Genomic DNA, 27,848 nt, shown 5'->3' with positions numbered 1-27,848 from the left:
ATGAAACATCTGTGGGGTCAAAATGCTCACTATGCCCCTAGATGAATTCCTCAAGAGGTGTAGTTTCCTAAATGGTGACACTTTTTGGGCGTTTATTGTTTTTTCCCCTCAGGGGCTTTGCAAATGTGACATGGCCGCCTCAAACCATTCCTTCTCAATGTGATCTCCAAAAGCCAAATAGCGCTCTCTCCCTTCTAAGCCAAGCCGTGTCTCCAAACAGCCGTTTATTACCACATGTGGGGCATTGTTTTACTCGGGAGAAATTGCTTTACAAATTTTGTGGTGCTTTTTCTCCTTCAGTCCTTGTGGAAATGAGTAAAAATAAGCTAAACCTACATTTTCCTTGAAAAAATTTAGATTTTTATTTTCAGGGCCTACTTCCAATAATTTCTGCAAAAAACCTGTGGGGTCAAATCGCTCACTATACCCCTGGATAATTTCCTCAATGGGTGTAGTCTCCAAAATGGGGTCACTTGTGGGGGGTTTCCACTGTTTTGTCTCCTCAGGGACTTCGTAAATGTGACATGGCCTCCGCAAACCTTTCCTGCTAAACTTGAGCTCCAAAAGCCAAATAGTGCTCTTTCCCTTCTCAGCCCTGCCGTGTCTCCAAACAACCGTTTATTACCACATGTGGGGTATTGTTTTACTCGGGAGAGATTGGTTTACAAATTTTACGGTGCTTTTTCTCCTTCAGTCCTTGTGGAAATGAGAAAAATCGCTAAACCTACATTTTCTTTGAAGAAATGTTGATTTTAATTTTCACGGCCTACTTTCAATAATTTCTGTAAAAAACCTGTGCGGTCAAAATGCTCACTGTACCCCTAGATAATTTCCTTGAGGTGTGTAGTTTCCCAGATGGGGTCACTTTTGGGGGATTTTGACTGTTTTGGCACCGCAAGAGCCCTTCAAACCTGACATGGTGCCTAAAATTTATTCTAACAAAAATAAGGCCCCAAAATCCACTGTGTTCCTTTGCTTCTGAGGCCGGTGCTTCAGTCCAGTAGCACGCTACGGCCACATGTGGGATATTTCCTAAAAGTGCAGAAACTGGGCAACAAATATTGAGTTGAATTTCTCTGGTAAAACCTTCTGTGTTATAAAAAAAATTGTACTAAAAATTTATTTCTGCAAAAAAATATGAAATTTCACCTCTACTTTGCTTTAATTCCTGTGACATATGTAAAGGGTTAAGACATTTTCTAAATGCTGTTTTGAATACTTTGAGGGGTGAAGTTTTTAAAATGGGGTGACTTTTTGGGGGTTTCTAATATATAAGGCCCTCAAAGCCACTTCACAACTGAACTGGCCCCTGTAAAAATGGCCTTTTGAAATTTTCTTGAAAATGTGAGAAATTGCTGCTAAAGTTCTAAGCCTTGTGAGGTCATAGAAAAATAAAAGGATGTTCAAAAAACGATGCCAATCTAAAGTAGACATATGGGGGATGTTAATTAGCAACAATTTTGTGTGGTATAACTGCCTGTCTTACAAGCAGATACATTTAAATTGTGAAAAATGCTAATTTTTGCAATTTTTCGCTAAATTTTTGTGTTTTTCACAATTAAATACTGAACATATCGAGCAAATTTTGCCAGTAACTTAAAGTCCAATGTGTCACGAGAAAACAATCTCAGAATCGCTTGGATAGGTGAAAGCATTCCGGAGTTACCACATAAAGTGACACATGTCAGATTTGAAAAATGAGGCTCGGTCATGAAGGTCAAAAGTGGCTAAAGAGGGAAGGGGTTAAAAAAACCTCCCTATATACACTACCGGTCAAAAGTTTGGGGTCACCCAGACAATTTTGTGTTTTCCATGAAAACTCACACTTCTATTTATCAAATGAGTCGCAAAATGACTAGAAAATATAGTCAAGACATTAACAAAGTTAGAAATAATGATTTTTATTTGAAATAATAATTTTCTCCTTCAAACTTTGCTTTCGTCAAAGAATGCTCCATTTGCAGCAATTACAGCATTGCAGACCTTTGGCATTCTAGCTGTTAATTTGCTGAGGTAATCGGGAGAAATTTCACCCCATGCTTCCAGAAGCCCCTCCCACAAGTTGGATTGGCTTGATGGGCACGTTTTGCGTACCATACGGTCAAGCTGCTCCCACAACAGCTCTATGGGGTTGAGATCTGGTGACTGCGCTGGCCACTCCATTACAGATAGAATACCAGCTGCCTGCTTCTTCCCTAAATAGTTCTTGCATAATTTGGAGGTGTGCTTTGGGTCATTGTCCTGTTGTAGGATGAAATTGGCTCCAATCAAGCGCTGTCCACAGGGTATGGCATTGCGAAATGGAGTGATAGCCTTCCTTATTCAAAATCCCTTTTACCTTGTACAAATCTCCCACTTTACCAGCACCAAAGCAACCCCAGACCATCACATTACCTCCACCATGCTTGACAGATGGCGTCAGGCACTCTTCCAGCATCTTTTCAGTTCTGCGTCTCACAAATGTTCTTCTGTGTGATCCAAACACCTCAAACTTCGATTCGTCTGTCCATAACACTTTTTTCGCATCTTCCTCTGTCCAATGTCTGTGTGCTTTTGCCCATATTAATCTTTTCCTTTTATTAGCCAGTCTCAGATATGGCTTTTTCTTTGCCACTCTGCCCTGAAGGCCAGCATCCCGGAGTCACCTCTTCACTGTAGACGTTGACACTGGCGTTTTGCGGGTACTATTTAATGAAGCTGCCAGTTGAGGACCTGTGAGGTGTCTATTTCTCAAACTAGAGACTCTAATGTACTTGTCTTGTTGCTCAGTTGTGCAGCGGGGCCTCCCACTTCTCTTTCTACTCTGGTTAGAGCCTGTTTGTGCTGTCCTCTGAAGGGAGTAGTACACACCGTTGTAGGAAATCTTCAGTTTCTTGGCAATTTCTCACATGGTATAGCCTTGATTTCTATAAACAAGAATAGACTGTCGAGTTTCACATGAAAGCTCTCTTTTTATAGCCATTTTGAGAGTTTAATCGAACCCACAAATGTAATGCTCCAGATTCTCAACTAGCTCAAAGGAAGGTCAGTTTTATAGCTCCTCTAAACAGCAAAACTGTTTACAGCGGTGCTAACATAATTGCACAAGGGTTTTCAAGTGTTTTCTAATCATCCATTAGCCTTCTAACACAGTTAGCAAACACAATGTACCATTAGAACACTGTAGTGATGGTTGCTGGAAATGGGCCTCTATACACCTATGTAGATATTGCATTAAAAACCAGACGTTTGCAGCTAGAATAGTCATTTAGCACATTAACAATGTATAGAGTGTATTTCTGATTAATTTAATGTTATCTTCATTGAAAAAAACTGCTTTTCTTTCAAAAATAAGGAAATTTCTATGTGACCCTAAACTTTTGAACGGTAGTGTATGTCTATTTAACAATATTATACACAAAGTATGTTCTTTTCTTGTGAATATTCTTCTCCTGACAGTCCGTCAGGCCTGTGTATTCAGTTGGCCTCATTTGTGTTGCGCCCATGACATAAGGTGTCCTCAATGGGATGTTATGTCACTATGGACGAACGTCGCAGAGATTTGATGATGCCGCTATGTGACAAACTTTTCCTTGAACTGTTTCTATGGAAACGTTCTGGTTTTTACATGAGTTTTCAATGGTGATACCCTGCAAGTCAATGTCCGCCTCTTTAAAGAAACTGGAAACATAACCTATACGTGGCACTAGAAAGGAGAGACATTTTGCATTGTTTTCCAATGGCGCATTGTACTAAAGACTCCCTATGAGCTGGATCTCCATGTAGATAAACACTTATGTTCAAAAAATCCATTTTCAATTGGAACCACTATTTCCTGAGTACCCATTAATCTGTTCTTCAGCAATACAGTATATTTTCTTGAAAATATTAATACATTCATGCAGAACCCAATTCTGTGCTGATGAGGAGCAACAAAGTGGAAACAGTCTGCAGATGAGTGTTTCTGGTTTGGCTGATGCCTCGTGTTTGAAAACTCTCTTAATGGGGGTCAAACACATGAACGTGTGCGTGCAAAAACGCGTTTTGTGCGTTGCAGTTTCGTGTCATCAGTATTTGGTGCGTGGCTCGCGCATATGCCATTATTATGACACACTGTTTTGAGGTTTAAAAAGAGAAATGGAGGTGGTTTTATTTTTCCCTTCATTTCTTGATCTACTGTTGTGCGAATCACGCGCAGCACACGGTATTGCGTCCGTGTGCTGCACGTTATTTTCACGCACCCATTGACTTCAATGGGTGTGTTATGCGCAAAAAACACTCAAGTATAGGACATGTCGTGAGTTTCACGCAGTGGATAGACGCTGCGTGAAAAACACGGAATGTCAATGTCCCCATTGCCTTACATAGGTCCATGCGACGCGCGTGATTTTCACACACGTATCACGGACATGAACTACGCTCGTGTAAATAAGGCGTAACTTATCGGGCGTCCACCAAAATGTGACGCTTAAAAGACCGGTTTGCTACTGAAAGACCGCGATAGATTGCCTCAAACCTTTGTGCTGGAATATTTATTTGCAAGGAGAAATCTGTACTATAATCAGTTCATTGATAACTGCAACATAACAAATACACTTTATGTTCCCAAACTCACGTCATTTATTAAATGCTGCAGACAAAATACACCAGAAAGTTATAAACACCAAATATAAAAACTCTCCTCACAAAGCATGCTGGTGATTAATCCCTTCAGAGTTGGGAAAGTACAGAGATTCTCCCAGCTCTTAAAGGGGTTACCTCCCGACTGGTGCAATTCGTAAGGCACCTCAGGGCTTGGTTTACCATCACCAACTCATCGGATGGTTCTGCCCTGCCCCACTGTGACATCTCCACAGCTTCCAGTACACAGGAGTCTCCTCACACATTGATTTGTCTGCATATGTGGTTCAAATAGACATACATACACACAGGTGGACACCTTGCTCACACAATTACAAAAGGAAATGTATGCACATGATACAAAAAAATGGGAATGTGTCCCTCTCCTGGAGAGGTTTTTATAAAGGGTGAGAATCACACAAAACATATGCCAACCTTAAAATGTTTAACCAAACACTGAGCCCCTGTCATGCAAAGGGGAAGCCAACATGGTCTGTCCCAGCGCGTTGTCCCAAGTATTTTTGTTTTCTTTTGTTCAGAAGGGGAGGAATGTGGTGGAAAAAAAAATTGGCTATGCTTGGCACTTTGGCCCAACACTGGTGTCTAGTTGGCTGTGGTAGAGACAGATCCTTTTCCAAACCCAAAAGGCATCTGGTGGACATGGGGACAGAATATAAAGGCAGCAGAGGAAATCTAACCCTATAATGATCCCAAAAAGCACCAAGCCGGATCCACCATTGCTGGAGAATGCTCCTCTTGGCGTGAAGAAGCACGGGCATCACTTTGCATCCAATTCCAAGTCAGTGATCTGGCTTTTTAAAACCCCTTCCTCCCCCTCCCGCAGTAAACAGTCTCTCCCTGGGTACGTGCGCTGGGTTACACACAGGGTAGTCATGCAGAGGGGCTCTCCTCCAGGGAAGCGCATTTTCGCTGTCAGTCCCCCACCTTCAGGTGCGGTTTGCACTGTTAACCGCATATTTCCTGCTATGTCCAGAACATGCAATTTATGGCTGCTGTTCTGTTCTCTATCCAAATATTCCTCCAAACGTTGAAGCAATGACAATCCCAAGCACCACACAGCAAATAATGATCATGATCTTCTTCTACAGGAGAAAAGATATAAGCAGTCAGTAAATATTCCTGAACATATTAGAATACGTAAAGGTGTTACCCTCTTATAATTTTACAAATTAGTAATGTAATGAGATCACACTAGGTGTACACCACCGATTAAATAGTATATATGAAAAAGGGGGGGGGGAAAGGGATAGAGGGGAGAGTAGTATGATCGTGTTGAATTGAAAAATAATAAATACTTTATTAATAAATGGTTAAAAATGGCAATGTTAGATGTTGAATTGACAGCGACAACGACCCCTCACTTGACACTGTAGACAAATTAATGTCTTAAGTGAACATACTCCGTTGTGAATTAAATTTACTGGTCTTCAACTTGTATGTGACAATTGGCCTCAATCTGGGAGGTATATATGTTTGATACACAACAGTTTGCCTGCACAAATCAGATTTGAAACAGAGGATGTCGTAAACTTCCTCTGAAAAATCAATGACTTAAAATCAGTCAGAATAACGTGTCTCACATGCTGGGCTAAGAATGTACCCTTCTCATTGAGATGCCTATGATCAGGTTATAATCAAAACCCTGCAGTAAAGCATCCTACTGAAGTGACATTCACGGCATGTAACAGAGGAGATTTACAGCCTGTGAGCCGGGATCAGCTGTTTGAAAGCTTGTCCGCATGTCCAGCACAGCTAAACACAGCTCCTGCGTTCTAACTGCAATGTTAATATATCCTACTGTTAGTGAATTGCAGAGGAACATAGGTGTCTGATTACACCATGCTTAAGGTTCCTTCATCGGGCTGTAAAGTGAGCCAAGCAATGGAAGAACCTATTGTGGCAACAGTCTCAGGCCTCATGCACACGACCGTATATTTTGCCACCCGTAATTACGGGTCCTTGGTCACCCGTATTCCACCCGTATTTACGGGCACGTTTTTGGCTGCAAAATTGCACTGCACTTATCGGCAGCCCTTCTCTCCATCAGTGCAAGATAGAGAGAAGGGACAGCCCTTTCCGTGATAAAAGTAAAAGGAATTCATACTTACCCTGCCGTTGTCTTGGTGACGTGTCCCTCTCTTGAGATCCAGTCCGACCTCCCTGGATGACGCGGCAGTCCATGTGACCGCTGCAGCCAGTGATTGGCCTGTGATTGGCTGCAGCAGTCACATGGGCTGTAACGTCATCCCAGGAGGCCGGACTGGAGGAAGAAGCAGGGAGTTCTGAGTAAGTATGAACGTCTTCTTTTTTTTTTTTTTTTTTACAGTTTTATCTATATTCTGATCGGTAGCCACTGTCCAGGGTGCTGAAAGTTACTGACGATCGTTTAACTCTTTCAGCACCCTGGACAGTGACTATTTACGGACGTTGCCTAGCAACGCTCCCGTAATTAAGGGTGCACACACGTAGTCACCCGTAATTACGGGAGCCCCATAGACTTCTATTGGCTGGCCGTGCCGTAATTACGGCCTAAAATAGGACATGTTCTATCTTTTTCAACGGCACGGGCACCTTCCCGTATGCATACGGGGAGGTACCCGTGGCCAATAGAAGTCCATGGGCCCGTAATTACGGGAGTTTTTACGGTCGTGTGCATGGGGCCTCAGCGTGTCTAGCAATTTGCACAGAGACAGCGACAGCATGCACTGTACACTGCCGTGCGTGGTCTGAAGGATTGAAGGAGATCAGCTGTTTGGGTGCTTGTCAGCACATCCAATACAGCTCAGCAGGGTCCCTTCGTTTGTAGTAACTCACTGAGCGCACATACAGTGTGCAGGCTCAGCGCTAGAGGCGGATGAAAGTCCCTAATCCCGACAGCTATTCTGCCACTATTGGAGGTTGAAAGCCGATACCTCGCTAAACGGAGTATGTACAGTAAAGGAAATAAGTATTTGATTCCTTGCTGATTTTGTAAGTTTGCCCACTGTCAAAGACATGAACAGTCTAGAATTTTTAGGCTAGGTTAATTTTACCAGTGAGAGATAGATTATATAAAAAAAAAAAACAGAAGATCACATAGTCAAAATTATATATATTTATTTGCATTGTGCACAGAGAAATAAGTATTTGATCCCCTACCAACCATTAAGAGTTCCGCCTCCTCCAGACCAGTTACACGCTCCAAATCAACTTGGTGCCTGCATTAAAGACCGCTGTCTTAAATGGTCACCTGTATAAAAGACTCCTGTCCACAGACTCAATTAATCAGTCTGACTCTAACCTCTACAACATGGGCAAGACCAAAGAGCTTTCTAAGGATGTCAGGGACAAGATCATAGACCTGCACAAGGCTGGAATGGGCTACAAAACCATAAGTAAGACGCTGGGTGAAAAGGAGACAACTGTTGGTGCAATAGTAAGAAAATGGAAGACATACAAAATGACTGTCAATCGACATCGATCTGGGGCTCCATGCAAAATCTCACTTCCTGGGGTATCCTTGATCCTGAGGAAGGTGAGAGCTCAGCCGAAAACTACACGGGGGGAACTTGTTAATGATCTCAAGGCAGCTGGGACCACAGTCACCAAGAAAACCATTGGTAACACATTACGCCGTAATGGATTAAAATCCTGCAGTGCCTGCAAGGTCCCCCTGCTCAAGAGGGCACATGTACAGGCCCGTCTGAAGTTTGCAAATGAACATCTGGATGATTCCGAGAGTGATTGGGAGAAGGTGCTGTGGTCAGATGAGACTAAAATTGAGCTCTTTGGCATTAACTCAACTCGCTGCGTTTGGAGGAAGAGAAATGCTGCCTATGACCCAAAGAACACCGTCCCCACTGTCAAGCATGGAGGTGGAAACATTATGTTTTGGGGGTGTTTCTCTGTTGAGGGCACAGGACTACTTCACCGCATCAATGGGAGAATGGATGGAGCCATGTACTGTCAAATCCTGAGTGACAACCTCCTTCCCTCCACGAGGACATTAAAAATGGCTCGTGGCTGGGTCTCCCAGCACGACAATGACCCGAAACATACAGCCAAGGCAACAAAGGAGTGGCTCAAAAAGAAGCACATTAAGGTCATGGAGTGGCCTAGCCAGTCTCCAGACCTTAAGCCCATCGAAAACTTATGGAGGGAGCTGAAGATCCGAGTTGCCAAGCGACAGCCTCGAAATCTTAATGATTTACAGATGATCTGCAAAGAGGAGTGGGCCAAAATTCCATCTAACATGTGTGCAAACCTCATCATCAAGTACAAAAAACGTCTGACTGCTGTGCTCGCCAACAAGGGTTTTGACACAGGGATCAAATACTTATTTCTCTGTGCACAATGCAAATAAATATATATAATTTTGACAATGTGATTTTCTGTTTTTTTTTAAAATATAATCTATCTCTCACTGGTAAAATTAACCTAGCCTAAAAATTCTAGACTATTCATGTCTTTGACAGTGGGCAAACTTACAAAATCAGCAAGGGATCAAATACTTATTTCCTTCACTGTATATGGACAAGTAACATTGCTTGTGATTAAAACACCCGACGCGCGTTTCGCCGGTATTTCCGGCTTCTTCCAGAATCTTGATTTGATACAATAAAACTTGCCAAAATTATTATACCTTTTCACACTGGAATTTTAAACGGCAAATTTCAATGGGAGTCGGTCACTTCTTTTTTCCCGCTAATTTTTTCAGCTAGCGGGAAAATTAAGTATCCGGCTCAATCTTCGTGCGGATTCCGACAGGACCCACCATGCAAAATCCGCCCTATGAACTGACCCTAAATCTGCATTAGGTAAATGACCTACACATAGGTATTGTGCTAGGAAAGTCAGGGCACCTATAGTGTGTAAAATGTTTTTAAAAATTATGCAACAACTTTTTTTTATTTTTTTGGGTATGCCAACTTAAAGTTGGGCACCACTCATGCCGTACCATAACTATCTGGAGACACAGAGGATAGAATTGCACTAAACATCCGTATTGGCTCAAGCAGATTTGTGGACACTAGGTTCTACAGGGTTATAAAAAACATTACACACAAGTTGATCATTGATGAGGCGATGTAATGTTTAAGATAACAGCAAGGGAACTGGTCACTTATGCTTTTTCATGGGTCAGCTAGGTAAAATAGACGACAGGACTCAGTAAGGGCTCTGCCAGTCCCTAACTTGGTCTTGATGCTATTACAACCCTGCTGGCATCATGTAACGAAGTAGAACTCCCGAGTTGTGATGACCATGTACTTACCCTTCGTGCTTTACTCTGATACTTGACGGCTTTTTTGGTGTCAGACACGGCTCTTTCCACGTAATCCACGGAGTGCTCCACATTATACTCTATGCGGTCAATCATCTCTCCCTGATGGTGTGTAGAAAGAAGGGGGCAAGGAAAAGGAGAAAACAGAAGAGGCCACAGAGAAGGAGCCAGAGAAGTTCGGAAGACATCAAGAAAGAGAAAGTAACATAGAGAAGTTGGAGAAATACAAAAAAAAGCGACGTACAAGATCAGACACATGCAAGCGTTCATGACAGAGCGGAAGCATGCATTTTCCGTTAGTACGTGAATGAAATTTATATTAAAGACATGGTTTACAGACAAAGCAAGGACCGACCATGGTGAAAATAGAAGATTTAAAGCACAATCCAGTAAGAAAAGCAGAGACACAAAAAAGGTAAACATTTAAAAGACCAAAAGAGATGGATATGAAAGACAATGCAGAAAAGAAGAAGATGTGAGAAAGTATAGAGTACACAGAGACATATCCAGGACAATAGAAATAGAAGAAGACACAGTAAGAAGATATAGAAAGTGATACAGGAAGAGAGTGAGCAAGGGATAACAGAAGAGGGCCAGAAAAAGAGTTACTAAATACTTTGCTGTTAAATCTTCATCACTTGCATGTTACCTGTTCTTCTGTGGGTGACTTTCAGCCCCACTTCCTCCAATCAGCTTTAACCTGTATTGAGGCAACAATATTAGTGAGTTCTATAAGCCGATATAACAAGATTATGCCAAAGAAGAACAAAAAGTTGGACCAGACAGGCCAGATAAGCAGCAAGACATGGAAAGCGTGATGAGAAATCCACTCACATGAACGGTTCTGTACAGTATGGGCTTGTAACAGACTCTGGGTATAATATTTGGGACCTGTGTAATACAGGTCCCGAATATGGCGATGTGCATGATGCCAAAGGTCATCCTTTACTTGAATATTAGGGAGTTCCATAGGCAATAATTCCCTAGCGCTGAAGGTAATAAAGTACCCCTATTCTTTCACCTGATCTACGGAGAACTGCCTATTTTTTACTGTGTATATATGGAACGAGGGTCTGTACACCAGGTCTGCACCCACAAGCCGCCAGTGCTGCTGGACCTTTGGATTTTCAATAACTCTGTAGTATAGATTTTTTTTATTGGAATCTCGCTTTGGTTTGAGATTATACCTCGTCCTAAGACCCTTTCTAATAAAGCCGTGGGGCTCATGTATAAAAAAAAAAAAGACCAGTGGTAAAAATAAAAATTGTGCACTGTATGTATAAAAGCTATATGTTGGAAATGCACAACATCAAAAGCCTTCATAAGCAGTCTCATGTGTGACAGATTCTTTGCACACAGTGAGACATTTATGCATGATTTTCTCAGACTAAAAATTGGCATTTAGTACACTTTTTCTTTTGTTTTGTTTTTTTTTGTTTAAAATCAAGACCCACAGATATTCTAAGGTATAGATGAAGTAACGGCAAAATAGTTTGAGGAGTAATATGTCTAAGGGACTAGACTCTCAGCCGAACCCTCCTAAGGTTCTACAGATCATAAGATAAACTCTTGTAGGGTGCATAAAGCTACATTCAGAAGAGCGTGTCCAATTTGCGCGTATAAAACAAGCAGTAGTTTTCCTACATTTCATGTGTGCATTACTGTGCTTTGTTTGTGGCATGCGGTTTTCACTTCCGTGCAAGCACTTTTTTATTTCTCGGCTTTTCTTTAACTGATGTGTAAAACACCGATAGCACCCAGGTGTCGTCCGTGTGCTGTCTGTGGTGTTCACGCACCCATGGAGTTCAATGGGCGACTGGGTGTGCAAAAACGCACCAATATAGGACATGCAGTGAGTTTCACACAACGGACACTCACTGCATGAAAACTCACGCATGTCCGAATAGCCCCATTGAAATTAATGGGTCCGTGTGCTGAGAGTTATCGCAATACACAGCACACGGACGAAGAGCACGCTCATCTGAATGAGCCCTAAGGCAGATAACCTATTCTTTGTATGCTTAAAGACTTATCATTTGCCCAATAGATTTTGAGTACAAGACAATGATCAATGATGCCCATTTCTAGATTGTGTAGAAAGATTGCAAATGGCAGTAGGTGCCAATGATATATACTAGTAACAACTTAGGAATTATGTTGCCATTAAAACATGAAAAAGGAATTTGCAGAGTAGAGGACCAAATAGTCACAAAACAGACACTAACAAAACAACATATAAATAGTTTACACCTACCAGCTGAGCGCTCATCCCACATGCAGCATGGGAAGTAAAGACAGGAGGGAGGGTGAGAAACCCAATGCCCAAGTGCAAATTGCTGACCAGAGCACCTCCGTTTTATGTATATATATATACCCGATAAATACATTATCAATCCTAGATCATATTATTGTAAAGGAAAAATATGGGGAGGTTTATTAGTATACTTCAGCACACACTTTTTTTTTTTTTTACTGTAAAAGTGTCCAGCCATGAAATGCCCTGCTTGACCATGATATGTATTAAAAGCAGACATGAGGTTCTACGCACCTGGCTCTCTACAAGCATCGCCATGTCCATAAACATGTCATGTAGCTCCCGAATGCTGTTCTCCAGCTTGATGATTTCACTGTGCCGAGTCTCGATCTCATTCAGAGCTTGCTTAGTAATGTTAGAGTCCATGATGATCTATAAAGAAGAAGGTTGGAAATCTATTATCTTAGGTGAAACACAGAGCTGCATCTGGACAAATAGAGAAGGTCTAGGAAGGGGCATGGGGGACACATGTATTTGAGGGCTAGCTCCAAGAGGTGCAGTTAACCTTGTTGCAGTGGTGATAGTCCACAGTTTGGCCTGTAGTGTCCTCCATTGTCTTGCCTTTTAGAGACACTGAAAAAACTAAATTGATGTCCTTCTTTTAGACTCAATTCCAAGTATGTGTGGAACTTGTTTAGAAAAATTAAGAAGTTCCTGCATGGCGGTGTACAGGCTAATAGTGATTCGATGATTTTTGGCTCCGTGCTGACGTGTAGCCAAAACTGATGACCCATCACCTGGACACGATGGCGAATTGCGGCCTGCGGAATTGACATCACTATAGACTACGGTCCAGGTATGAGGTTTCTGACCTTAATAATGAACTAACCTGTGGGTGCGGTAGTGCAACAAGGGGTGCTTTCAAACTCTTAGATATAGCGTATAAGAAATAATGACAATTAACAGAAAACAATTGCAATAAAATTGCCAAATGTGAATAATATATTTCACCAATCTGAAGGCTAGAGTCCTGGAAATGTCCTGGTTAGAATTCCATTATAGTCTTCTCAGTTAGATCCAGGGCTTTCCCAGATAGCAGAGACACCACGTGTTGAGGATTGGCGTCTGACAACACATGTGCGATGTTTCAGGCGACCGCCCCCTTTTTCAAGCATCTCTGCTATTTTGGCAATTTTATTGCAATTATTTTCTGTCAATGGACAGTAGAAAACATTAGAAAATTGGGTTTTAGATTTTTCACTTTTTGACATTACTGTCTGAATTAGTGCTTATTTCTTATACACCATCACTATAGACTACACAATTGCCGCAGTCTGGTGACGTCCCTGTGGAGAACAAGTTGGGGTTCCTCAGTGGGGCCTCTAGTTGGTTTGGGGCTCAATAGCCTGAAGAAGTTTAGGAACCACCCTGCAAAGAATGGAGAATGCCGATAATTTCACTCAGTGCTAGAAGGTATAGGAGGCACTGCAGACCGGCTCCTTCCAGTCAACCTTTTCTAGGGCTGAGTGGGAGGGATAAAATGTCCAATATCTCCACATCAGCAACATCAGTTTACCACCCAAACATTCGGCTATTCTAGTAGTTGGTTCAGGGTTGGACTAGCCCATCAGAGTACCAGAGGGTTCTCCAGTGAGCCCTGGTTCTGGCACAATAATGGGCCCCTACTATAACAAGGCCACAAAGATATAATTACAAGTGACCTATTCGATCCTAATAAAGACATGCTACCTATGTAAAATAATAACCGCAACATTTACGCTCCGGTACCATACCCCTGATGAGAAGATGGCTGGGTTTCCGCTTTCCAACATGTCCTCCAGTTCTTCACTTGTTGTGGTTCTCCCAGCTGAGTACACACAAAAGAAACGTGTGTGTGTATATAGTCTGCTAACATCTAACATTATCAAATGCTTTTCACGTACAGTCAGTTTACAGTATCAACAAATTGATCAATTGAATTATATCGGGCACAACCAGTGGCGTAACTACCGTGGTAGCAGCAGTAGCGGCTGCTACGGGGCCCGGGGCTTGAGGGGGCCCGTGCCGCCAGCCGACACGCACACCCAAATGCCCGGTGGCGCCGCTAGCAGCCGTTATGGCTGCTACAGCGGTAGCGCCGCTACTGTGGGGCCCGCGACGCCGAGCCTTACACAGGCCCTCTCATGCCTGTAGGTGTCGCTAGCACCGGAGGGGGCCCCAGTGCTAGCGGCAGCCAAATACATGTATTAGCACTGAATGGCCGGGCATGTTCCGTGCCTGACCATCCAGTGCCTTACAATGACACTGATTGGCTAGCGGCGCGATGACATCATCGCGCCGCTTCCATGCTTGGAAGGTGCTGATTGGCGGGGCAAGTCATTCTGCCCCGCCAATCAGCGTCATTGGAGGATGCTCGTTCAGCTCCAGCAGACATGCTCAGAAGAGAGCATGTCTGCATCGCCAGTGAACAGCGTGGGAACGGGATCATGTGAGTATGTCAATTTTTTTTTTTTCCCCCTCATAAAAATGTGAAAGGCATTATCTATAGTGGGGGGGGTCGTCTTTATGTGGGCTATATATATATATATATATATAATATGGGGTCTATATGTGGGCCAGTAGCTACAGGGGGGTCTATATGTGGGGGTGTGGGCCATTATATACAGGGGGCTCTATATGTGGGCCATTATATACAGGGGGCTCTATATGTGGGCCATTATATACAGGGGGTCTATATGTGGGCCACTATATACAGGGGGTGTCTATATGTGGGGCACTATATACAGGGGTGGGCTATATGTAGAGCACTATCTATAGGGGAGCTATTTTTTTAGGGTGCTTTCTATAGGGGTGGGCTATGTGTGGGACACTATATACAGGGGTAGGTTACCTGTGGGGCACTAGCAACAGGGTGGCTATATGTAGTGCACAGTCTAAAGGGGTGGGCTATATGTGGGACACTATATACAGGGGGAGCTATATGTGAGACACTATCTACAGAGGTGGGCTATACGTGGAGCACTAACTATAGGGGAAGCTATATGTAGGGCAGCACGGTGGCTCAGTGGTTAGCACTATTGCCTTGCAGCTCTGGAGTCCATATGTGGGCACTATCTACAGGGGCTTCTATGTAGGTCACTATCTACAGGGGGCACGGTGTGTGTGTATGTGTGTGTGTGTGTGTGTGACAGTTATATTTAGATGTGTTGAGAATTTTAACTTTGTTTATAGGTGCAGAAATGAGAAGCTGAAGACATCTAAACGGAAAACTGCAGAAATGGGTCATGGCCGGGAGAAATCCATCATAGATGTCTGAACCGGAGGGAGAAGAAAAGAACTAGAATCTGAGATGTCACCGGTGAGTCACTTAATGTAAAGGTTTATTCTGCCTCTAATCAGTAATGTAGTCACTGTACGATCTGCAGCGAGATGATGGTGATAGGATTTTTTTTGTGAAACCGCATCTCCCAGCATATCCTTACCATTGTTCCGGCCATGCTGGGAGCTGTAGTTTTACGCCGTACAAACCTATACGCAGTGGCGTAACTACCGCTATAGCAGCCGTAGCGACTTCTACAGGGCCTGCAGCATGAGGGGGCCCGTGGCACCCGCCGGCACGGCCCCCTCCGATGGCCGCAGGCTCCGCTAGCAGCCGCTATGGCTGCTACAGCGCGACGCCACTGAAGGGGTTGTTCCTACAAAAGACATGCATCCCCTATCCACAGAATAGGGGATACATGTGGGATCCCCTAAGTTCTCCATGACAAACCTCGGACTTCCGGGGTCTGTGTCGGCAGCTCCGTAGAAATGTATGGAGCGCCGGTCGTGCTTGTGCGCATGCGTGACCAGCATTCCTTTCATTTTTATTGAACTGCGCAGACGCCGGAAGTCCGAGGTTTGTCATGGAGAACTTCGGGGGACTTTCGGTCTCCTTATCGCTGCCAGCGATCACACATGTATCCCCTATTCTGTGGATAGGGGATGCATGTCTTTTGTAGGACAAACTATAGGCCGTTTTTTTTGGGGGGGGGGGGGGGGGCTATATGGCGTTATCTACAGAGAGGTTCTGTATGGTGTTATCTACAGGGGGGCTGTATGGCGTCATCTACAGGGGGCTGTGTATGGTGCTATCTATAGGGGGGCGCTGTGTGGTGGAATCTATAGGGAGGCACTATCTACAAGGGGGGGGGGGTTGTGTGATACCCAGCAGAGGGGGGGCCCCAGTCAAAAGTTTGCTATGGGGCCCAGTCTTTCCTAGTTACGCCCCTGGGCACAACGGTCAGCTCGGCTGCAAACCCAGGCAACATCTGCATTGAGCTGGTCCTTATGTTCATGACGTTTTTATTGTACATCCTAAAAACATAGGTAAATTGACAGGCACTAAAATCGACCATAGTAGGTTAATAGGATTATAAATTGATGTGACTGATTCTCTGCACAGTGCTTTGGAATACATTGGCTCTAAAGTGAATAAATCCATAAATAAGTGAAAATAAAATATTACTAGTAGTGACCTCAGAGATTGTAGTTTTTCAGGTTTATACAGGTACCTGCTAAATATGATTAGATTTAAAATGTATCAAGTAAAATATAACGAAGTTTAAATAAAACAAATGTAAAATAATCAATTATTAATGTGGACCAAACTTTAATCATGCATTGTGATCTAGACCACAGCCAGATGGACGGCCCAGATTGTAGTATGTGTCATCGGTTACAAGTTAGGACATATTCTACCTTCTAACTTCTGCCTGTTCATAGCAAATTTCCTAACATTATTATTTTACTGAGATATATTCAAATGTTCTAAATGATAAAACATTTCTTGATATAATAATAATAATTTTTATTAATATTTAAACACTTATGTGTAGTATTATATTAATATATAATACTATTATATTAATATATGCCAGTGTGTACCTACCAGAGGCAGGGCATGCAACTGCTATGAGGACCATAATGGGAGGGAGTCGAGCACCAACCTTCCTCCCATAGATGCTATGTGCGGCCACCATTCACGGTTGCTCATTGCATTTGGAATTACTAGCTGTATAAATCATGTTTTTCCATAAAAAGTGGTTTTATTTTGTCAAAGTGTAAAAAAAAAAAAAACAGCACATATATGGTATTGCTGCGATCGTGTTGACCCAAACAATAGAGTTAACATAATGTCTAAACCACAAGGGGAACAGCATTAAAAAAAAACAAAAAACATGCCATTGCTTTTTTTTCCCACCTCCACTTTTTAAATATTTTTTTTCAATAAGAATGTTAATCAGTAAGTCCCATATACCACAAAATTGTACCAATAAAAATGACATCTTGTCGCGCAATAAAAAGCCTGTGTTTAGCTATATTGAGGGAAAAGTAAAAAATGGATGTCTCTTTGAATGCGACTATGGAAAAATTGCTTGGTCATGAAGGGTCAAAATAGGTGAGTCATTAAAGGGTTAATACATAGAAAATATGGAGAGCTTGTAAAAGGGAGTGTTCCAAAGTTGCAGGTCCATTTAAACGGTGTTCAGCCCAGACATGTCTACTAGACAGGTTGTCAAGAATCCTTACATTTCCATTTAGGCTGGATTCACACGAGGTCATTATGTCCGTAATTGACGGACGTATTTTCGGCCGCAAGTCCCGGACCGAACACAGTGCAGGGAGCCGGCTCCTAACATCATAGTTATGTACGATGCTAGGAGTCCCTGCCTCGCTGCCGGACAACTGTCCCGTACTGTAATCAGGTTTTCAGTATGGGACAGTTGTCCGGCAGCGAGGCAGGGACTCCTAGCATTGTACATAACTATGATGCTAGGAGCCCGGCTCCCTGCAGTGTGTTCGGTCCGGGACTTGCGGTCGAGGTACGTCCGTCAATTATGGACGTAATGACCTCGTGTGAATCCAGCCTTAGACACCATCTGATGAAATCCAGATGATTGCCGAAAGTAGGACATGTCGATTGTTCTTCTTGCTATGTGACATCAGCTTCCCCTATATTTCCAACGTAGGATCCAAATCAGCAACAATGACGCCAAGCCAGTTCTAGCCTACGGGGTGATGTACCTATTAGCCTTCTAACTCCATGGTGTTCTCATGTATTAGCAAATAGAACACTTCTCATTTCCAATATAAATAATAGGCTAGTCTTGCAAATCACAGAACAACCTCTGGCAGAACTCAAGGGCACATCCAACCCCGAGAGATATTTCTCCATCTCCTCTTCTTCTTGCCTCTGTCACGCTCTGAGCGGACTGTCACTAGAAACATGAGCTGTGGCAGCGATGATGTCTCCTTCATAAAATGATCAGATATAACCGGAGCGGACAGTCACATGACCTCCTGGACCCTTACAATGTACTAAACCTCTCATCATCCATAGCTACTTGAGTGGATAGAAATAGTCACAGATAAACAGAATGTTCTTAAAATAATTCTAACCTACCGGCTCTATTGTGGGGACATGACACTGTGCTGTAGTATTCCAGGTTTGTAATTTATTGGAAAACATCCCTATTAGTCTGCGAATATATAACAATGGTTTTTGATAACCTAATATTGAGAGCTAGACTATATATATCTTAATAAAATTTATTTTAATTTTCTTTCTTTGTTTAAAAAAAAAAATTCTAATAAAAATCTTGATTAAAAAAAAATTACATTTAATGTGATGGTCACAGTGCAGGATACCTACAGAGGACAAAACAATATGACAACCACATTACTGGGGATGTACCAAATAATTTAGTATGAATAGTGTTTAAGACTGCATTAAAATCATAAAAAACTGTATAAGTAACCTCTATAAAATACCAAAAAACTATTACCCTCACTACCATCAGAATTGAAAAATCAGATGGCAACATGTATCAAGTAAAAATGTGCATTGGTATAACAAAGAATGAATGTTCATTGATCAACAGAGATGAGCAAATCTTCTCAATTTCACCTTGTTGGTGTTTCAATGACTGTCTTATTTGAAGCAAATTCAGCTCCGTAGAAGAAAATTCACCAATGAAGGCAGAAATATACATATTCCAGTATTTCTGCTTCCATGGTCTTCACTACAGAAAATACGTCTCCGTAATAGAAAATTTGATCAGTGAGACACAAAGGCGGCAAATTACCAAAGATTCGTTGACCTCCATTCATGAATAATAGCCATTCACACAATGTGTCATCCCTTCAGCGTCCTAATAATATGTGAACATGTCTCCAGAGTTGGATTGGGCCACCAGGCTACCAGACAGTCGGCCTAGGCTCTACAACAATTATGGACCTTAAATGTCCAGCAGAACACAATCCTATTGGAGCCAGCCATTTGAGACTATGGGCCTATTTCTTATGAGTTATCATCAAAAGTTATTTGTAAACTATGTCCTGTGTGTGAAATAATGAAAAAGTTTACAAATGGTGGGCGCAAAAAAAAACCTAGTCTGACATGGCGTGACATCGATTCTGATAAAAGTATTGCTGAGCATTTACCAAAGCTGGTCAAAGACATTTAAAAAGTAACTTGTCTAAGGGCTTCAATAAATTGTCCCGATTCTTTGTTATATACTGTAATTTATACTATAGACACAACTAGGGCTAATTATGGGTCACGTTCTAAAACAAACAAATAATAAAATAAAAAAAAGTGCTGTGTGTGTGTTTTAAGTCTCTCGGTGTGTATAAATGTGAGTGTGAGCATGCACTCACACATATGAGACTTTGCATCTTTGGATTGGGCACCAAGATTTCATTTACATCAGACAATTTATTGGTAGATACAAGCATATTTCACGGTAATCTTGCAGTTTAAATGGGTGATACCAATAAGTTGTGATTGTTAAATTGATCTCAAAAGGTATTACTTTTGCTTGAAAATGTGCACTGTCGTAATTCATTGTTTGGTTGTGCCCTATAATTTGTTGTCTAATTTCTGTTTAACACAACCGTAATTATTGGATGACGTGAACCGTGTGCTATAGTGAAACATCTTTACATGTAAATGGTATGTAGACAAAAGACACTGGAAGAAGTTCATTAAAAGGAAAAGTGAAGCAGTTGCCCACAGCAACGAATCTGGATGTTTATTTTATTATCATACGGGCCCATGAAAAATGAGTGCTGGAATCTGATTGGCTGGTGTGGATAAGTTCTCCTTTTTTCCTTTGAACCAGTTTTGATAAATCTCCTTCAGTGTTCACATTTTAAATGATCATTAAAGAGATTCTCACCAAGTTATTTTAGAGCATGTCATAAATTACTTATCGATGGGGTCCGATCTCTAGGACCCCTACAATTCTAGAAAGAAGGGACAGCCGTAGTAAAGCATAGAAGTACTTTCAAACATCCCCCCCCCCCGCACACTGTTGCTCCTGACAGATGATGTGCAGTGAAACGCAACACCATCTCATTAAAAAAAAATCTGCAGGGGCCACTGTTTTACTGATGCTGCAGATCCATCATTCTAGGGATTGGTGGGAGTCACCACCAATCAGAACGTTGTGGCATATCCTAGGGATGTGCCATTACTCACTATGCTGGGAAAACCCTTTTAGAGTAAATGCCCATCTATGACCATTCAACATATGATGGCAGAACCATTTGACTGTTTAGTCATAGGCAGAATGCAGGTAAAATTAATTCTACGGTGTGGCTCCAGCTCTACAATATTTCACATGCATATTGACATCAAGATTATAATGGATCCCTTATTCTATAAATAGTAGGTTTTCATTATCAGAAAATACCAAAACTTACTGATTTCAAGCTGCCTCTGGATACGGCCTTTGCAGCGCTCGCGATAGTCTGATTGAGTAGCGTTGTACTCGGACATCACCTCTACAAACTTGCGAGACAATGTTGAGTGCTAGGAAGAAAGTAAAGTTTAAAGAAACTCAATAGGTTCTTTTTTTTCATTATGAAAGTGTTACCAGCTAAGTTATGCAACGGTATCAGAGAGCTTATGGAAGAATGGCATGTAAAGACATGCCTTTTTAGTATTTTCTAATGCACTGGGTAGAATGGAGCATGCGATTGCCTAGTCCTGCTCCGCTGTGCAAACATGACATTATATTCACCCTTTTTTTCTTTGGAATGTAGGACTGCTATAGTACCGGACTCTGACACATTTAGGGGAAATATTAGGCAAACAACTGGGATTCATAGCGCAAGATCCCCCAAGTGTCTGACATACCAATGGGTTAAAAAAATCTGTCTAAGACAAGAAAGACTAAACATTTCTGGCTTACTATTGCTGCATAGCCAGTACATTTTAAGATCTCACCTAAGTTGGGATGTCTTTTGGCGTTCCTGTCTGAAGTCCAGCCAAAGTCATCCACGCTAATGCATTGTTAGTCAATTCCACAGATAACCCCCAATAATGAAATAAATCCTCCATAACTTTTTGTAACTTCTATGTAACTCCGCAACAACAGTATAATTGTGACAAAGATGTATTCACTTTACTTAATTCCTTAAGGTAGAGAAAATGTCAAGCCTCTGACTCATGAAGAGAAATCCATCAGTACAAAAGAAAGACTCCTTTGGAGCAAATCTCTGTGTAACAAACCTCTAGAGAACCACGGCTAAAAGATTGGCAAATGTTTGTCAGGAGTCAGTGCATGTAAACGATCAGTTGTGCTCGATTTCCAGCCAGGAACCGGCCTACATGTTCAATATTGGCCATTACAATTAACTTCTATTTAATGTGTATGGGTGCCTTCGGTACAGATCTAACAGAGTTGCTACAGGTTTCCAGTTTCAATAAAAATATATATATAGTTAGAATAAATTATAGAAACAAAGGCGAAGTATAAAAATACGTAACGGACATTATGGAATTTTTAGCAGTGGTACCTCTAAAAAAAAAAAAATCTGTAATCTGTGGGTTTGCGGAAGACTTTGCCCTTCACAATGCAATTTATTATACATTTCTAATAAACGCTGCTCACATGCACCCTCCTAAAAGTACCATCCTATAAATCCATACAATTATATATGGACAAAATACTGTCCCACACTTTGCTTACTGCTCTGGTAGGGGAGTCTAGATGGCAAGCATGTGACAGGCTAGGGGTACAGTCCGACATAGCGGCAACTGATAAAACCTGGCAAAACCATGCGTCCATTGCAAGTGAGCGGGGTTTCGGACACATTTGGCTGTTGCTAGGTGGGACCATACCCTAGAAGATACACCCAATAAGAAGATTCCTCCAATAAATAAAAAAAAAAAGGAAAAAATATTCTTACGTTTTATATACACTGCTCAACATTGAAATTGCAACAAGAAGGAAAAGTTTTGGAATTGTGAAAATCACAGGATCGATAGACAAGTTAATGATATGCAAAATATAATGAAAATGGAAACAAAATATTCCAACCATCCTGATTGATTCAGTATAGAGTATGAGCTCCACACGCAGAAATACACACACTTACATGCCTTGGCATGATATCAAATGAGGTTATGAATGGTTGTCTGAGGAATGGTCTGCCACTTTGAATGTAGTTCGGCATGCAAATCGTCAAGGTTGACTGCTGGCAGCTCCCTTTGCAATTGCCGAACAATGACGTCCCAGATGTGCTCGATGGGAGACAAGTCCGGAGACGCTGAAGGCCAAGATAGCAGATTTAGGCCACGCAGGCTGCTCGCAATAGCACGAGCAACATGCGGTCCGGCATTTTCCTGTTGAAAAAAACGCTTCTGAGACACTTTGGACAAATGACTTTACCACTGGTTCCACAACCAAATCAATGTAATGCTGAGCAGTTAGTGTACCTGAAATAAAGACTAGAGGGGTCCGGCTGCCGTACATTATGCCACCCCACACAAAAATCCCAGGAGTAGGACTGGTGTGATGTTCTCTTGTAAAGGCCTCTTCATTGCGCTGCCCACGGGGTCTTCAGACCAATCTCTGGCTATCATTGTGTCAGAGACAAAAGCAGAACTCATTGCTGAAGAGGATAGACCTCCATTCCAGCCTCCATTGCCGTCTTGCTGCGCACCATGATAGCATTTGAGTGTGGTCAATGGAACACCTGTAGCTGGACGTCTGGCTCGTAGCCCAATGTTGTGCAAAAGCCTTCTGATGATATGAGGACACTGGTTGCCGCTCTAGGCTTGGGATGTGACGTCCAATCAGATGATCCATCCATGCAGAGGTTTGCTTTAGTGCAGCTCTTGCGGTCAGTCCCATTTGCCGTTGTTCTCCCAACCTCCGGGACAAGCAAAGTTGAACAGTGCTGACATCTTAGCCTAACCACGTAGCAATCTGACAGAGTGATAAGCCAAGGTCTCTCAGTTCAAGGATTCTGTCCCTCTCAGTATGGGTGAAGTGGCGATAACTGGCATGTGGACGAACAGGAGGCATCGCACAATCATCCCACACCACTTGACCGATTTTTGAGCTTTCATGTGGCTAAAAAAACTTTGCTTTCAATATGACATTTATGCCCCGACCACGTCACAGATTGGACCTAGGTGCTTGAAACTTTGATTATTTGCAGATCTTACTGACAGATGCTACTTCCTCGCTTTGGAGAACCTTATGGCTTGTCCTCCTTGGTGTTACAATTTCAATGTTGAGGGAGGTAAAACTGATTAGTTACCCTGCAGGTTTTCCCTTTTCATTATGAAAATCAAGGAAGTTCTGACAATCCGGGTGTAATAGTTGCTTTACTGCACCCATGTTATAGTACACCGCCACTGTATCATAGTTTCAGTTTCTTACCTGTGTCTTTCGGATGCGTAGATCAGCAGAAGAGCGGTTCATAGCTTCTTCCTGTTCAATGCTTTGTTCAATATCTGAAAGAAGGAATCATGGGTTTTTAATTTGTCATATTATAGGAATATTAGCTTGTTTTGTTTTTTACATAAAGCATACCTGGCTTTATAATATTTTTTTGCATAAATTTGTCGAACATGTCAACATATGAAGCTTTATAATATATCATATTAAGGGAACGTTGCATCTTTCCATTGTCCTGTCCGTAGACTCTCTGGAAAGGTTTCTGAACATCTACAGTCAGTAAAAAGCTGGTCTTCATAACTGAGTAATGGCCCTATTACACCGGCCGATAATCATTCGTTTGCTCCTGTCACAAGGAGTTATGGATGGGGACGAGCGGTTGTTACTCAGATTGCTTGTCCCCATACGTCATGTCGGAAACGCGTCTCCCTATTTACACAGGGAGATGTGCTGCCGACGACGACAATATTGAACTTTTTTTAAAATGATACGATCAGCAGATGATCAAGCGTTTGCTCGTTCATCTGCTGATCGCTACCCTGTTTACACAGCGCAATTATCGGCAATGAGCGTTCTCTGAACGATAATTTTCCCGATTGTTGCCCAGTGTAAAACCCCCTTTACGGAAGACACAGAGGAGAGGGAGGAGGGGGTTCATGGTAGAGTTTTTCTGCCTCAGTCTGTGCTGTGAGAGGTGAGCCAGAAATGGGATCATCTGATTTGCTCGGAGCACACAACACCGTTCTTATATCAGTGTGAAGAGAACACCCGCTACGCACCATTATATGGGGGAAATTAACATTTACAGAATTCTACAGAAGAGAGATAAATGAGTGAGCCAAAATATGCTGGTAACAAAAAATATTTCTAGCTGCATTAAACCCAATATATCTATAGCTGCCTAAGTATTAATTGTTCATAAAGTCAGGTACGCTTTAAACTATATTGGACATGTACGTATGTAGTGTAATTTATTAAAAGTGATATTTTATTATTATTAACAGGGCACTGTCTAATTCACAGCCTATAGTTTGGACTGCAGCCACAACTTACATTGATACCACTGTAAGAAATGAATGGTATTCAGCCTGCCAGGAGATAATAAAATTCAATACATTTGGACAGCTCTGTTATATACAATTGCACGTGTTTAAGAGCAAATTATCAATTGAAGAGATACTGGGCACACACAGTAATTGATAATAAATGTATCTGAATACGATTACTGCTGCTTACTGGGAAGCATGGCATGTATAGACAATTAACTAGTTAATCCTTTCTGGCCATTTAAGCGTTAAAAATGACATAGGGGAAGTTAACAATGTTCCTATGCCAGTTTCCTGGCATAGAAATGTCGCAAACGGCCCCCAAAAAAAATCTAACTTTTGGGCCGCTTTCCCTTCTCTGGAGGTGCTTAAAAAAATGGGCTCATCCCAAGTGGGACACCATGGGTCTCTGTTGCTGTCCAGCAGTGATGACTTTCGGACTATGAACGCTGCAGCCAATCACTGTCCTGAGCAGGTACATGCCCACCGTGCTACCATCACAGTAGGCACGATTATAACAAAACTAGCCGGATATTCTTTTTTGCAGATGAGCAGTCAATGACAATTTACTGACTGGCATTTCATACCCCAGTCTTAGGGAGAAGACTGCTAGTATAAGGTGCAACAAATTTATTAAGAGCCACGGATCTTAATAAATTTGTTGCATCTCGGACTGTCTGTGCGCCACAGACTGAAATCTATTTCTGTTGTAAATTATAGTCAATTTGTCAGGCTGTGTTTGGCCCTGCCTCGGCTGATAAGCTCCACCCACTTTTAAAAGTGGCGAGAGCAGCATAAAAAAAAAATGGAAAAAGTCCAAACATTTTGTCAAAACAGGCATGCACCTAAATTTTTAACTTTTTTTCAGCCAGAATACTGGCACAAATGGCATCATAAATCCACCCCAATGTTCTGAAAGGGTGTTCTGCAATAATAATAAAGAATATGTTTTGTTGCCAATTTGTTTTACCTTTTGTACCATAGTAGCATTGTTATCACTTAGACAGTGCCCATCGTCACGGTCCGCGATTATGGGCACAGCCGGCCGTGGACAGTCATTCGCATTTCTGGACCGTGCTCACATTAGAAGGCACCATGTCCTATTTTTTTATTTTATGGACCGTGCTCCCATACGTTATAATGGGAGCACAGTCCGCAAATGCGGTTGACTGTCCGCAGTCGTAATCACGGACCATGACTACGGGCATGGTCGTGTACATGGGGCCTAAAGTATGGGAGCACGGTCCGTAAAATAAAAAAAAAGGACGTCCTATTTTATACGGAAGGTTTCCACGGCACGAACACCTTCCCGTAAATATACAGGAAGGTGTCCGTCGGCCATAGAAATGAATGGGACCGTAATTACGGACGAAATCTACGGTCATGTGCATGGGGCCACTTGGTAGAATTAGAGTGCGCAGCTGAACACAAGTTTCCATAACAATCATCAAAGATGTTTGAAAAGAGAAGACTTTTAGTAGATGAGAGGAAAGATGGAGAGACGTGGTGAGCACTCACTCTTCAGCTTGGAGCGGACCTTGTTGGCTGTCTTTTTGATGTCCGACATCAGCTCTTCCAACTCTGCCTTGGTTTCTGTGGAGAGAATCAGCAGGCTGAGAATAGGTGATGACAAGCAGCAGCTGCCCTATTATATACAGGAAAAAATAGCAGCAAGACACAGGGAGAGAGTGCGGATAGACCAACACAGGAGGGCAGTTCCAACGTGACATTAATAAATGACTATATTTCAGTATAAACTAGAGAACCTTATACTTGTAGGATCACTTATGCTTTCATCAATTAAGTATTCTACAAAAATATCTTAGAAGCTGTGTACCCATATTCTAACTTTTCTGAATTACATTCCTGTTTTTGCCTCTAAAAATCTTAAAAGGGAATCCTAAAAATGTACTTGGTCATTTTATCCCTATGTAACCTGTGGGATTGTTTCACGTTTTGATCGTGAATAGAGATGAGCCAATTAACTCATTTTCTATTGCAGAGACATATTTCCCTCTTATAATACAACTGACATAGGGATTTGTGTGAAATTATTTCAACCTCCATTGTGGTATTTGTGGTATATGGAAACATGGCTCCGTAGTAGGAAATTTGCTTGTCAACACAGTATGTTAGGAGGTCCTTAGAGAGCACCCACTAAGGACAACCACAACTACCTGTAGACAAATGCACATAAGGTGATACCTTCTTGCCTTGTTTGAATGAAGTGAACCAGGTAGACATCAGCCCTTCATGTTCTGCTTACTTTCAAAAGGAGCTGGTAAAAAGTAGGCAGAATGGCAATAGGGCTGCAACACAATATAATATACAGTTAGGTCCAGAATTATTTGGACAGTGACAAGTTTTGGCATTTTAGCGGTTTACCAAAACGTATTGAATATACAGTTATATAATCAATATGGGCTTAATGTGCAGACTCTCCGCTTTAATTTGGAGGAAGGGTTTAGGAATTACAGTTCTTTTTGAAGGGACCAAAAGGTAATTGGACAATTATCTCATTATCGCTATTTAATGGGCTGCATGGGCTATTCCCTCATTAATCCATCATCAATTAAGCAGGTAAAAGGTCTGGAGTTGATTCCAGGTGTGGCATTTGCATTTGGAAGCTGTTGCTGTGAACCCACAACATGAGGTCAAAGGAGCTCTCAATGCAAGTGAAACAGACCATTGTTCGGCTGAAAAAAAAAGAAGAAATCCATCAGAGAGACAGCACAAATGTTAGAAGTGGCCAAATCAACAGTTTGGTACATTCTTGGGAAAAAAAAAAAAAAAGGAGCGCACTGGTGATCTTGTGAACTCCAAAAGGCCTGGACGTCCACAGAAGACAACAGTGGTGAATGATCGCAGAATCCTTTCCATGGTGAGGAAAAACCCCTTCACAACATCTACCCAAGTAAATAACACTCTCCTGG

The 27,848-nt window shown here is 42.0% G+C and overlaps 1 protein-coding gene across 2 annotated transcripts in view; it reads right to left on the bottom strand.

The window, feature by feature from the left end:
- Positions 1-4,575: 4,575 nt before the first annotated feature.
- Positions 4,576-27,848, bottom strand: part of STX1A (syntaxin 1A) — a 129,258-nt gene continuing 105,985 nt past the window's right edge. The window contains exons 4-10 of one of the 2 annotated variants that reach the window (XM_075854118.1): positions 26,434-26,508; positions 23,852-23,925; positions 20,880-20,988; positions 13,928-14,001; positions 12,429-12,566; positions 9,872-9,982; positions 4,576-5,702 (exon numbers count right to left, since the gene is read on the bottom strand). In XM_075854118.1, the coding sequence (XP_075710233.1) occupies positions 5,625-5,702; positions 9,872-9,982; positions 12,429-12,566; positions 13,928-14,001; positions 20,880-20,988; positions 23,852-23,925; positions 26,434-26,508 (659 nt within the window). In that variant the 3' untranslated portion in view covers positions 4,576-5,624. Of the gene's footprint in view, positions 5,703-9,871; positions 9,983-10,529; positions 10,581-12,428; positions 12,567-13,927; positions 14,002-20,879; positions 20,989-23,851; positions 23,926-26,433; positions 26,509-27,848 lie in introns of those variants that run through there. The other variant, XM_075854119.1, reaches the window with a different exon arrangement.

Source organism: Rhinoderma darwinii, chromosome 2 (assembly GCF_050947455.1).
Source record: "Rhinoderma darwinii isolate aRhiDar2 chromosome 2, aRhiDar2.hap1, whole genome shotgun sequence".
Classification (NCBI taxonomy): domain Eukaryota; kingdom Metazoa; phylum Chordata; class Amphibia; order Anura; family Rhinodermatidae; genus Rhinoderma; species Rhinoderma darwinii.
This window is presented reverse-complemented; position numbering and strand designations above follow the sequence as displayed.